Source organism: Triturus cristatus, chromosome 7, assembly GCF_964204655.1.
Source record: "Triturus cristatus chromosome 7, aTriCri1.1, whole genome shotgun sequence".
Lineage (NCBI taxonomy): Eukaryota > Metazoa > Chordata > Amphibia > Caudata > Salamandridae > Triturus > Triturus cristatus.
Window position 1 is genome coordinate 1590617806 of NC_140590.1, and position 14267 is coordinate 1590632072.

Sequence of the window (14267 nt, forward strand, 5' to 3'; positions counted from 1 at the left end):
TGGGGAGGAATGTTTCAAAGTCTTACACCAGAGGCTGAAAATACCTGTCCCTTCCCAAGAAGGGCTGCTGCGTCTCAGGGACGCCTGGCAGTGATTTCAGAGACAGTGCGATGGATCAGGCTGTCTCTAGGCGCCCCACTGAAAACAGATGGGCCTGTGGGACATTTAGAAGAGCTTTAGGAAGTAATTGAAGACAGTCGAAATGTGACTGAGCACAAAAGAGGAAATTCATGTCTGAGACCATCCGAAGGAGGTGCAAAAGATCACATGAAAACTTGAGGGAGCCGGTGAAGAGCAAAGCTCCTAGATTTGAGATGACAGTCTCGAGAACAGATGGCGCAGAGAGTTCCCAGCAAGCATCAGTCCATGAACACCCAGCAAACTTTGTTTAAGGAACCTTTGGACTTGAGGAGGCTGCTGAAGAAACAAAACCACGAGACACCTGAAAGAGGTTTGAGGCCTAAAATACAGACATGAGTCATGAAAAATTAGACCTCTCATACCTCCATGATACATACAGAGCACTTTCAGGACAGATGTGCAGGGGGTTGTATGTCACACTATCGAGTGACAAAACATTGTCCTGTCAGGAGGAGTGGCTCCCCATTGGGGTGGAGGAGCGTAACCCCACTAACTAAAATGCCCCCAGCAAAGCCCCAAAGATGAAAGAAATGGTAGGAAAGTTAATTTATGAACATTTTATTTTTCACTAACCTGAGTGTCAAAACTGGGCGGGGCCATTGCTGCTGAGTGGCAGAAAGAAGGTGGGCTGGGCACTTAAGTTTAAAGTGTGAGGTCACTTTGGCCGGCTATGACCAGTCAGACATGTCACTTTAAACCTCTCTAACCCAGCTGTCTTAGACAGCTGAGGTGAGAGCAAGGAAGGGCCTCCAGTGCCCTTCGGAGCACTGAGAGAGGCAGCTCCTTCCAATCCTGGTGCTTCTCTCATGCTGGTTAACAGCATGAGAGCAGTGTCAAGATTGGTTAGGGGAGATGGCTGGGGCCCGCGCTGCAGCCTGGAGGAGAGACAGGGATCGGCGCGAGGAGAATGCGTCATGCAGCAAGCGAGGTAAGTGACTGTTAATTTTATAATATAGGCTCCTTACATGTAGTGCACGTGTATGCACCCACCCACCCACCGCCAGCCATTTGTGGTTCTCACCACTCTCCATAGGTGTCAGCCGCCAATGCCTGTCAGAATATCATTGCCATAATATCAGCCACCACAAAATTATGATGGTAAATATAAATGTACTACCAGGGCCAGAGTGGCCGTAGCGGGCATCAGGCGTTTCCCTGGGAGGCTGGAAGGGTGGGGGCCGGTTCTTCCAGTGGTGTTGAACGGTTTTGTTACTGGAGGCCGGTTTTGCAGCAGTGCCGTAATATCAGCAGTGCTTCACACTTGCCCCCCGGGGGGCTGGTCGGACAAAATTGCCAGGGCTGCTTTGGGCTCCCAGTCCAGCCCTGTTTACTATTTTTAACTCCAAATCTACATAGCTTGAGGATGTGTACATTGTCAAGATACAATCATGGTGTTAAATATAGTAACTTTTTACCTGTGCTATACTATGGTAGTTGATATTTTGTTCAAAATGTTCTGGGAGAAGAAATTAAAAAATAATTTGTGGTGGAACACTACAAGGGGTGCCCCCTTAGCTCTGCATAGCTGGTAATGTGCAGGTTTATGGTGTGGTAGAATGGGCTTGATGGCGCAGTGGGTGTCATGCAAAGGATTTGTACACATACAAATAATTTCTCAAGAAACTCGTGGCATCGCTTAGTTGGTGTAGAAGAACGGTGTGACACAATGCCGCGCTTTGAGACACATATATACAAATGCGGCAAATGTTTTTAGGGACAAGCAAAACTAGCAATATAGTAGAGTAGAGTGTAACGAACATCCTTCAGTTTTGGCAGCGAAATCGAAAGTGAGGGTTCAGCAGTCGATTGGTAATCCCTTAGTAGAGATCACTGAAATGTATTTCTATCAAAATCAGCTTTATGGCGAGTTATCAAGTGAAGAGAGTGACTCCAATTGCTTTTTACCAAGATCAGCTTTGTTGATTAGCAAGGTTAAAGGACAAAATGACAAAACCTTCTTTCCATGATCAATGACCTCTCAACTTTAGTCCTTATATATGGTGATCTCAGCTGCTCAAAAATGATGGGTCACCAGCTAGAGATTTGCTATTAAAACTGGGTAAAGCTGGAGACCTTGCCATGCCTGTGGCTTTATTGAAGGCAGACAATATCCAGACTTTATAGGAATGGCGGCTCGTACTAGTTGTTTTGTGCAGACGTTTGTCTCTGGCAACCTGTGTCAAGGAAGCCAAGTGAGTGCCAACAAGCACTAAAGGTAACGCAAACTCTGTATTCAGGCATCCTAATCCAAGATGGTGCACTGTGCTGGTACTCTACCATGATGTGGGATCAAAGGGCCAGATGTATGAGGCATTTTACCGGTCGTAAACAGCCCATCGGGTTCTTTGCGACTGTTAAAATACCTTTTCCTACGTACTAACCCTATTTTGCAAGTCGGCAACCTATTACCAAAATAGGGCTTGCCAGTCACTATTAGGAAGGGGCATGTAAAGGGCATCCTTTCCTATGAATGTGTGCGACCGGGAATGCGGCCGCAAAAAAAATAATCACAGATTACCTTCTCTTATGGAAAAAGGGCTGCCATTTTCTTTTTAAACTGCTTTGTTTAAAAAGCAGTCACAGATCTGGTGGTCTGCTGACCCCAGCAGGCCACCATCCCTTTGAGTGCTGGCCATTCCCGATGGGTCGCAAATTGCAACCTGCCTCCGGAATATTTATAAACCAGGTCCCTTGCGACCCATTTAGGAATTGCAAACAGTGTCTGAGAGACTGTTATATATCAGGTTTTGCGACTCACTAAAAATCACAATTTGCGAGTAGCAAACCCTGACGGACGTACATGTGGCATCCAGTGTGAGTGATTAGTGTCCCCACTCCAGGGCCTACCATGGTCTCGTCTGCAAATTTCTTCACTTAGTTGCCCCTGAACATCAGTCATTAGAAAGCACGTGTGAGTAGTATTTTATTTACATTAAACCCTTGCCATTCCTCATCCAGCCGCTGTTTCGTCTCCTCCCATGTGCTGGTTCATTTGAAAGCATGTGTGTAAAATTCAAAGAAAAATCATGCATCCACCTTATATTGCTGTGAAGTATAGATCTGCACTGCTAAATATTTTAGACCAATAGCAAATTTGCTTTCACTCACTGCCAACAGGAAGCAGGAAAGCAGTCCAACGAATTAGCAGTCGAATTTTAGGGCACTCCATTTTTGTTTGGACACCTGGAACTGTAAATCACACACGTGAGGGATTAAAAATCCACTCCCTGTAAACACCACCACATTGAGCAAGGACCTGCTCTTTGAGGCACAGCCCAAGAAAACACAGCCGAGCGAGGTGCCAGAGGAGCATGGATTACCCTCAAAAGGCCTTTACCATTTTGAGGGTTTTAAAGATTTAGCAGGATTTTGCAGGATGCCGTCAGGTTATAGAGTGCAGGAGACAGGCTACATACAGAAGCATAGAGACAAAAGAGGCTTTTTATATAATGAAGGTAATAAAGGAAAGGTAAAGACAGTGCATTCATATTAAGGGTGTGCGAAATTTCCTTAACTCCTTTACGCATAATTACTAGGGGTATGCGTAACTTGCAGAATGACCTAAGAATTCCAAGAGATTAACGGTGAATAACACAAGAAGAGTCATTCTTAGCACAAAAATGCCCCCTCGTGTCCAAAATTGACGGAAGGATGCATTTTGCACTAAGAAATAGCGAGCGAAGTAAGATTTTCCCCCAACTTACTAACACCATTTAGCTCTTTTGTCTCATTGCAAAATGCACTCGAGTCCAAAATGGATGTGAAGATGAATTTTGCACCAAGAACCAGCGCTAAATGCATCAGAACGCGAATAGCCAGCTTGTGCTCGGTAAATGTGCTATTGTGGTAGGATTTTTACCCCCAAATTACTATTAATTTCACAAACAGGGGTAATCACATTATTATTGGAAATTTCGCATCAAGAGTATTGTGAAATTATTTTGATTACTTTGGCGTAATCGAAATTCTGCCCAGGCCTAATAATTAAATGCAATTTACAAAAACTTTTGTGTAATTAAGAGAAATGCAAATCTGACATTTTTGTGCTGTATTTTAGTATATAATGCATCTTCTCGTCCATCTTGGGCGCAAGGACGTACTTCGCTGTAAAAAAAAGTGCAAAAAATGCAAATACTGCTCACGTTCTGTCCGTTCATGTTGTTCTGTTGTTCTGTTTGCTCGTGTGACACCCAATAAGTAGCATAATTTCACAGAATTTCAGATTTTTATGGAATAAGAAAGAATTTTATATAAAAGTTCAATGCAAAATGTTAGAAATTGAACAAATGACACTAGTACCACTGGCATTTTGTCAGGGGCCTAATTCATGTCAGAATCACTGGCTTCATGATTACTGACATGTCTAGCTATCTGATAAAGAACAGTCTTCATGGAGACCACAAAAGAAGGAATTGAACTGAAGTGAATCAACTCCCAATTCTTAATTGCCCCTTTTAGTGCCCCCCTCCCGAAAGTGTCAGCATTTCTCTGAGAGCCCTGTCTCTTATAATAACAATGTTCCAGACGCATGACAGACTTCAGCTTTGTTAACCATGCAAAGCTTCATCATTCTACCACAGGGTCTTACTTCTCAGCCACTAAGTTAGCTTACCTTTCAGAACTATAACTAATCATTCTAGTTTCGATTTACCCACAAAACTTGGTATCAACATCCTAGTGAGTGTGTAATTATAACAAAGATTGGATTTTTTTTTAGAAAATTTCCTAAGGGCCTTGTTTAGACTTCGGCGAATAGAATACTCCGTCACAAACGTGAAGGGGATCCTGTCCGCTACGCCGTATTACAATCTCCATAGGATATAATGGGATTGAAATATGGTGGACATTTGCGACAGCGTATTCCCCTCTGCCAAGATCTACATCAGGCCCATAATCACTTGGGTTTAGACACAGGAGGTTAGCACAGTCTGAAAACCAAGCTAGTGGGGTTACCTAACACAATGGCTTAAAGAAAAGTGAAAACCAAGCAAGAGCGAGTAGTGACATCACTGGCTAAGTGCGTGAGGACATGCAGAGCCACCAGCGGTGAGCGGTCGCCGGGCCAGAGTACCAGAGCTCTAGAAAGTATACATTAAGAGCGGTTTCGAACATGTGTTTGGAGGGGGTTTGGGTGCGGTTTGAAACCTTAGTCTACTGTTTGAGCTGGTTGACGTGAGCCAGGCCTGCGATCCTGTCCAGTTCCGTCAAATGCCGCTGAAAGATGCTGACACGTAGTTTGACATGCAGCCCCTTGCCACGCATGCCCAAGGGGAAGATGGAGGGCAGTTAGCATGCATGAAACGAGTTTAAGGAGCCAGCCAGTGAAGAAAACCATAGCAGTTCTCTTTACCCAGTCCTGCATATCTGACAGTCCCCAGCAATAGGCATTCTAGAATGTTGCTTTGTTTGATGACGCCTGCTTGGATTTAGAGGTGTGATGGGACCTCATTCACTCGATGGCCCCTTTAAGGATCTACAGGACTGTCCCCATAAAGGCTCTGCTCGCCTGCTATGCGCTTGCTGATATCCTGTGATCGGAGTATCTCACCTACAGAGAATGGTATTGTCCCCCACCCCGTCCCCCATCCTTCAAGTGAAGTTTGGGGCACTATATTACATTTAAATCTTTTCGAGATTTATATGCCCAGTAAATGTGCCAAAGAGATCGCAAAGAAATGAGAACGTAAGATTCTAAAGGTTTTGATCAAAGGGATCTCGGGGCAAAATCTATCACCCCAAACCTCCTTCATCTCCTCTCTCCTCCTTTCTCTCAAATGTGTCCTTTGACCCCGATCCTGGATTGTGCAGTTGCCTCTTATATATTTGCTTTTCAGGAGAATCTCCTCGATACAAGTCACATATATAAATAACTAAGGGTATATCCATGGGGCCCGTGAAACAAGTACAAAGTAGTTCAGATGCTACCAAAGCCGGGCTTTAAGTGGGGCAGGTCTCCCCAGGTCTCAACCCCGGCACTAGTTAAACCGGACTTTGAAACAGATGTCTATCGAGCCCTGGATTCATGTCCTTAGCTATACAGGGAAAAAAAAACACACGCGTCGGTTTCTGTACAATGCCTGTAAAACCCATTAGGGTACCCTATATCAGCGATGTAGGTCCTGATTACAATTCACATGTTTTTCAGAATCTTGCATTCCCTAAGAGCGTTTGCTTTTTCCAGGAATGTTGTGTTTATTGTCATTTCTTTCCATGCAGTGTATTACTCCTTCATAGTGTCTACAGTGAACAGAACCGCTTCTAGGTGACTGTGTAAGCTCAGGTTGTGGGTGGGTGTTAATAATGGGCCACACTTGAGACCTCTGGAATTGAGGAAAACGTAGTGGAAGTTTTCACAGTGCCTGTCAGTGGGTTATTGAGGCCTACAGAACACATGCTCATTCAATCCTTGGCCTCTCTGCATCGTGCACAAAACAATAGACGTGTGCCAATTGTAACTGTGATTCTGCAAAAATGTGTGAAGGATGTACACAGCTATTGAAATATTGAAAGGGCGAACATAAAAGAAAATGCCATGCTTACAGGTGAGTGGGTAGGTTGAGTGTGAGGGTGGTGGTGAAGTAAAGGAGATGAAAGGGAGCACATGCAGGAGAGAGTGAAAAGAGGGTGCAGAAGAAGAAAAAGAGAAGGTAGGAGGTAAATATACATTATTGTTCAATATGTCCGGATGCAATAAGAGAAAGATCACAGAGGCACCGAAATACTGGTCGGGTCACACACTATGAAAATGCAGAATGTTAGTTTACGTATTTTAAGCCACGCCCTACGCCTCTTGGAAAGGATTTCTGGTTAAACTTCTATGGCCACAGCCCTTTCCAGAGACCGTCCCACTTTTTTCATCCAATTTAAACCCCTGCATCAAAGGTTTCTATTTTAACACAAACTGATGGTTACTAGAGGGCAGATTTAACACTAAGTCGAAATGACTGTGGATGGACCCCCTCGCCCCTCCCCCACCCCACGGACTGAGCTACACTGTAACCGAGGTCTCCCATTGCTGTTCTAACTCACCCGTGTCATCACTCCACCACAGAATATACATCCCGGCCAAGTGACACCGAGTGCCCTCTCTCTGAGAACAGGCGTCTATGTAAAGCTAATAAACATGCCATGTCAAAGATGTTTGCGCAAGGGACGCTGCGCGTGCACCTCACTCTCTTTACTCAACACTGGCGCGTTGCGGCACGTGACCGTTGCACTTTATCGTCAATCAATCATTGTTTCCGGGTGTGAGACAGTGGTGAAAAAGTTATGTGACGCTGGAAATGGAGTGACACGGCATTCCCAAATGTTGAGTCGCCCCAAGCGAGCGAGAACAATAGGGAGACCCGGAGGCCAAGTTTATTTATTTTTATTTTATGCGTTTTTATATAGCGCGGACTTTACCCGGAGGTGTTAGAGCGCTTCACAATAGGAACAGTAATGATAATTGAGGAGAAAATTACAAGTGAGCATGTTACAAAAGCAAACGTTACGTTACATGAGGCAGTAGTGACAATTGTGCAAGTATCAGGAGCAAACAAAATGCAAGAGGTAGGACGCGGGTAGACACAGTACCTCCAATATTTTTAGAGAGGGGACGCCGTCTGTAGTGTCCTGCGAGACACGCTCTAGTGTCTCACAGGAAGCTGTAACCCCAGCCACTCCCTCGAGGGCTGGACACACTGCACCCGACACCCATCCATCACGGGTGTCACGAGTGACGTGGCCCCGCTAATAAAAAGGCCCGGGTGCACGTGCTCGTGGCCAGTTACTGCAATACCTCGCCTGGTGTCTGTGTCTACCAATTATGTAATGCGGGCCAGAGGCCCAACACCACATTGGCGACGAGGCGGGTTTGACCCCACGTGCCCACAGCTCGGCGCTGCGTCGTCCCTCATGGGGAGGAAGCCTGCCTGAAGCTTCGACATACTTCACCGTGCTGCCCATCGGTTTCGCTAGAAACAAGAGGGAAAAGCGCTCCCCATGTGGCACCAACTACAGCGCAGCGACGATCCACTCTGGTGAGAGTGAGAGACCCGTGATGCCAGCAAGGGACCCGATGCCACGCGGACTGTGAGTGCTTGCAATCAAAAGGCCCCGTGACCCTCGCCCTGGGGCAACAGGGAGAGCCGCCCTGCCACGTCCGAACAAGGCGCTGCACAGCCAAGTGGCATCCCTGCCTTACTGACTCTCACCGGACCAGCCCGAGGAATCAGCTGAACTAGTGAAGCGTCGCAGCCAGCATCACGCCCGAGGCATCTTAGCGCTGCTGTCCCACATTGCCTGCAAGCCCCACGGTCAGTGCCGCGACAGAGTGCATATCAGCACCGAACGTCCCAAGCGCATCCCAAATGCCACACACAGGCACCTAACATCCTGCGTGTGAGGTCCGCGGCGAGACCCACCCGGCATCCACAAGAGCCAGTGGAATTGCCCCACTGCCTATTACTGGACTAGCACCCAGTGTACTGTGCACAATAAGTCACCACCGTACTACATACGAACCTGCGTCACCACCGTGACAGGGAAAATGTCACCCAGAGCGACGGCCGGAAGTAGAAGGTTGTCACCTACCTCCGCAGCCCACGCCTATTGCGAGCCAGCATGCTAACCGGTCAACAGAGCGGGAACCCAGCTGCCAGCGGAGACTCTGGGAAGACAACCGAGGCTCAGCTCACGGCCGCCGCCAGGGTGAGTGCCAAAACCTATATCCTGCATGCACACGGACCAGCAGCGCAGGAAAACGCGCGTGTTGTGTAGCCCCGATCTGCCCAAAGGAGCCAAGTACATGCCTGCATGAGAGCGTCCTGCAGGTACAGGAACTTTGCCGCGGCTGCCTGCGACCAGAGTAATGGCTCCCGACGCCTTGATCAGAAACGTCGGAGGTGCCACCTAGCGGCGGCCCAGTGTACGGCACCCGGAGAGCAACAGACTCTAATATGACGACCCCGACGGGGCCCACCGTGTTCTGAAAGCACAATCTAGCGAGTCTACAGCAGCGGGTAGACAGAAGAAAAGACACAGTAGGAGCCGCCTTACCGCACTAGCGCAGTGTGTCCCTGCGTGCATGTCCTCAGCCCCCAGCACCTTCCTGCACCAGGCCTGTCTGAGCTTCAGGAGCATGAGCGGAGTCACTGCAGCACCATCTAGCCTGCAGCGCCACCTGGCTGCCGGCTTCAACAAAGAGTGAAGAACACCGGCAAACCTACCCCCAATAGCACAGCGCCACCTATCGGCTGAGTAACGGCACCTCGCCAAAGCAGCACTGGTACAAGCATTTTCCCCATAAGGCAAGACGACCACCAATACAAACCTGCGGACAGTGTTTGAACAGCTGATGTGAAACCCTCACATACACAAGGGGAACTGGGACCATACAAGCATTGAATGCAGCCAACTCTCCCTCAGCAAAAACGGGAACACACAGTGCTTCCCGGCTCCCACACTGAGGCTAAAGACAGTCACGCATGGCAAGAGGGAATCAACCAAAAACGCAAGCGTCTGCACGACGTGGCATGACAAAGGATACGCGGAGGAGTGCATCATCTGTTCGACATCACTGAACTCTGTAAGTGTTAGAACAGAGCACTGCTTGCCACCTCTGCAAAGCACAGCAACAAGCGAGGCCGGCTGCGTAAGAACCGCGTCCCATATGCTACTGCCCGTTCAGCTACGGCTGGAAAAAGGGGAGATATCAAAAACCACATAAGAAACCACAGGACGCGCACTGACTTTCCACCGCGGCCGACATCAGCAGGTGAGAGTGGCAGACCAGTGACAAGTGTGGTTACTTTACACCCCTCAGACCAGCAGTACTAGAGCACAGCCCAGCATCCTACTAACCGGCCGGCAACAGCAGTCAACAGGTCCCAGAGTGCGCACTGCCACCACCAGGAAGACTAGCTGCTCACGCCCAGTTGCTGAGATGGACTGCACTAGGCACAGCAAGACGGGCCCTCAGAGAAGAAAACCCATGAAGTGGCCCTCTGCACCCTGCAAGTGAGCGCAGCAAGGGCACCTTTGAAGTCCGTAAAGTCTCCAGGTAGCTGCCACACTCAAGAGCCCCAAGGTGCCCCAAGCTGCACCAGCGCAAACCAGCATCACATATGCAAGAGCACAGCCTGCAACCTCTGCAACGTATGGGGAGAAACTGACAAACCCCGCAAAGAACTGCAAGTAACTTGGAGCTACACACAGACATCCACCACCACTAGCAAGAAGTGGATGGCCAGCCAAGACAGCAACGTCTCCAGGGAATTGCCCCCAGCACCAGCGCAAGAAAGACTGGTGCAGAGCGCGCACCACACACATGGCTGCCCACCGCCACCACCAGGGAAGAGGTTGCATCGCCCGCCCCTACTGGCGAACAGGCACAATCGCCAACCACACCACAGGCACCCCAAGTGCCAGAAGGAAGCGTCCAAGAACGAGACATCTCAACAAAGAAACATAGCTGAACGCAGCACAGAGAACGACCACGTCTCCACTGCACCAGCAAAGCGCCGCAGCGGCCCGAAAGCAACACAGTGCCATCATCAAGACTGCCTCAAGATGGAGTCGGCGGTGACCCACGACAGGCAAGAGAGGAGTCACACCCGCAGCGGCCGGAAGCAGCACAGTGTCCTCCTCAACCCTGCCTCAAGATGGAGTCGGCGGTGACCCACAACCGGCAAGATAGGAGTCGCACACACCACGTGGCAGGCCGCCACAGCAACAGACGCTCCAACTCCAGCGACATGCGACTGGACGTCAAGTTGCCCAGCAAGCAAGGAGCGCACCGGAGCAAAGGCAGAAGCCGGCGCCCTGACAGCGCCGCCTCGAGGTCCAAGCGCAACGCCCTCGAAGACAGAAGAGTGACAGCCCTGTCACCCTGAAAACCGGAAGACACAGGTAGACTGAACAGATCAGGAAGAAGGAGTAGACCAGGGACACACAGCCAGCCAAGAGCTCACCCTGACACATCCGACAGCCACCCAGGTGGACCACCGTCCCTGGACACAGCCTCACAGGAGAACCGAACGTAAGCCGCAGCAGTCGCGAACCGCGTCTCTCCACAACGCGTCTCCAGGTGAACGGCCACTCCCCAAGCATTGGCTGTCCAAGTCAAGTGGCATCCCTGCTCCTGTCCGCAGATGCCATGGGTGAAGATCTGCCCTGAATGTCCGTCCTCACACCGCCTCAAGATGAAGTCAGCAGTGGCCCCCAAGCCAGGCAAGAGAGGATCAACACACTCTACGTGTTAAGCCGCCATGGACACTCAACATCAGCAAGGGGGAGGCACGTGGCTGCCCAGGTCCATCCTAACATCCGAACTCTCCCAGCAGATCACCACCACCTGTCATTCCGGATCACCACATGGCTGGCAACCATCACCATGCCAGCCATCGGCACATGCGTCAAGCACCACTCCCTGAGTACCGATGGACGGGAGTCCGAAGCCGTTGCCACACAAGCCGACCAAATGGAACCCAAAACCACCTGTGAACCTGGCCTACACCGGAACCACGGCAGCGAGTGCAAGTCTTGACCAACACCCCTCCACCCGTGAGGGTTGTGCGTGCGACCAAGCAACGGCTCCTCGGCGGTCCTGCAGCTGCCCCCAGACGGCACACAAGCAACGGCTCCAGCGCAGCCTTCCTACAGTCCCGCAGCAACCCCGACGACGGGCCTCCCCAGGCGGGGTCCTCCTTTGCGTAGAGAGAGGCTCGGAGGTGTTGGAAGTGTGTTACGAAGGATTCGTAGACTCAGAAGTATATAAATAGGAGTTGTGTCAGGTTGTGCCCCAGTAAATACCTTTGTTTGCAACATTGCATTCACTGTACTGTGCCCTCGGGGTGTTTCAGTACCTCTTCCACCAGGCAGCATCCTCTATTTGAAAGTGAATGGCACGGGCTGGGGTTATCTTTGAGTACAAAGGGCCACACACGGTGATTTATAAAACGTAAAACAGAAATCAGCAACGTTCAGTTGGCATTTCTGTGTGTCTACATATTTGTTTTTGTTGTGTGCCCTTGCCATCAGTAGGTTACTTCGGAGTAAAGTGCTCATATGATTTGTAAAAGTAAAACTGAACTCAACCGTGTCATCACTCCAACACAGAATATACATCTTGCGTGCAAGCATGCGCAGTCCTCCCAAGACGTACAGCGTAGGGGGGTTTATTTTGCACCGAGGAGAACAGCGAGGAGACCAGGACAGGAGGAAGGCAGAGAACGCCAGAAGACCCAGGTAAGTGAAAGCAGGTGGCAGTCTGGGGTAAGGAACCCTGACCAGGTCTGCTACCTGCATTCTCTTTAGGGCTGATCGGAATTCTATGGAGTTTTTTTAGGCAACTCCGTGGAATTCTGCGTAGTGGCACTCCGCCAACTCCGCCCACCCTTTAGGTGTGAAAACGTTTGCGATACCTTTTCACAAAGATACAAAATTCACTAAGATCTACTTAACTTTCTGGTAATGAGGAGACAAATATTCAGTCACAGGATGTGTATCCTCACTAGATATAGGTAGTGATAGTGTGGATGTAAGTCACAAACTCTGGATTGTGGTACTTTAGCCAGTTCCATGACCCATTTGCTTTGGAATAGTGTAATTTTAAAGAAAATGGACTTGCACAGCCATGGGTATGAATTACTTTCCCTTGGAGGCAAAGTTCAACCTGGTTGTCCTGGGGCAGTGCAATGAGGTGAAGTATTCAACAGATGATGAGAGAAGGTCAACGTGCATGTCTGCTCTCACCGCGTATTAAGTAACATGATAAATGGGCCTAGGCGAGATTTCCGTCATGCCAGTGTAAATTCGCCTAATTATGGTAAGTTTATGTCAGGCTTGGTATACAAAATAGCACTAGATCCTTGTTTTGCATTTCAAGTAATTTTGATGACATTTTGCATAATTACCACATGCAAATGACACAAATGTTGCAAACCCCCAAAAAGAAAGGCATTCAAGGTTGCTATCCATTGAATACTAATAAGGCCCAACTGGAGCACAGGCATGAAATGAGGTTTCCCATTACCGTTTTAGTTGTAGTCCCATCTCACCTCCCACCAGGTGGTCATTTAAACCATCCATTTTGCAAACCAGTTAGATCATGGGGGGATAATCTATTGCCCCAGGTTTTAGCTGCTCATGAACTGCACTCTGGGATTTATCATTTGTTTTCTAGGTGCAAAAATGCCTCTATACCCTCTGCATTATTTAAAAAAAAAAAAAAAAATGTACGTCTGTTTTTATATAGCGCAGCTACTCACCCTTACGGGTCTCAAGGCACTGGGGGCCGTCGTGGAAATTAAGTGAGCTATTGCCCAGAGTCACACGGTGCTGAGCTGAGCTGCCGCCGGAGCCGGGGATCGAACCGTGAACCCTCTGCTCCAAAGTCAGCTGCCCTGGCTGTCCATGGTAAGTTTTCCGAACTGCCGTGTCAAGTATTTCAAAAGAAGGCAGCTCAAAAGAATTCTGCTCTTGGGAAGGGGCACAAATTGTAAAACGCAGAGTGGAAGTTGGCAAAAAGCGAGCTCAAGAAGAGAGGTATTAGAGAGTGTAGTCGCTTAGAGATATCAGCAGCTCGGCTCAGATACAAAGCTGCATTAGTCAGAGCTAAAAATGAATGGGCTGATAGAAGCTGGCAGGATCTGCTGGTAGCTGCTGGGTCCAAGGGACAACTGATCCTTCTGGCATATTGTCTCGCATGGAAGTTTAGATAGTGTTAGTACTCCGTGTTATCACATTCAGCCGGAAAAGTGGGTTGATCAGTTTTCTGTACTCTATGCCAAAAGTGATATTATCATTTCCATATCTCAGTCCCTGGTACCAAGCACTCTTTCCCATGACATACCCACTGATGAAACTGATGTTGAATTAGCTTTCAGCCTTGAAGATACATGCAAGGCTTTTAATCAATTAAAATCAGCAAAAGCTCCCGGCCCAGACCATATACCTGGTGATTTGTATAAATCGGAACCCTTAATCCAGGCCCAATACATTATTCTTTTAACAAATGCAGTAGCTGTGGGGGCAAAACTCCTGAGTACTGGGGGGTGGCAGAGATAGTTGCAGTGTATAAGAAAGGTGACGCTTCTAGCCCATCCAACTACAGGCCCATCCGTTTAATCGATAATTGCAACAAC

The 14267-nt window shown here is 48.7% G+C and overlaps 1 protein-coding gene across 2 annotated transcripts in view; it reads right to left on the reverse strand.

Annotated features, from left to right (window-relative positions):
* Positions 1–14267, reverse strand: part of APCDD1L (APC down-regulated 1 like) — a 179314-nt gene that overhangs the window by 111355 nt on the left and 53692 nt on the right. Inside the window, exon 1 of one of the 2 annotated variants that reach the window (XM_085619443.1) lies at positions 7171–7314. The exons of the other annotated variant lie outside the window; for it this stretch is intronic. Coding sequence (XP_085475569.1) covers positions 7171–7201 — 31 coding nt within the window. The 5' untranslated portion in view covers positions 7202–7314. Of the gene's footprint in view, positions 1–7170; positions 7315–14267 lie in introns of those variants that run through there. 2 annotated transcript variants of the gene reach the window in all.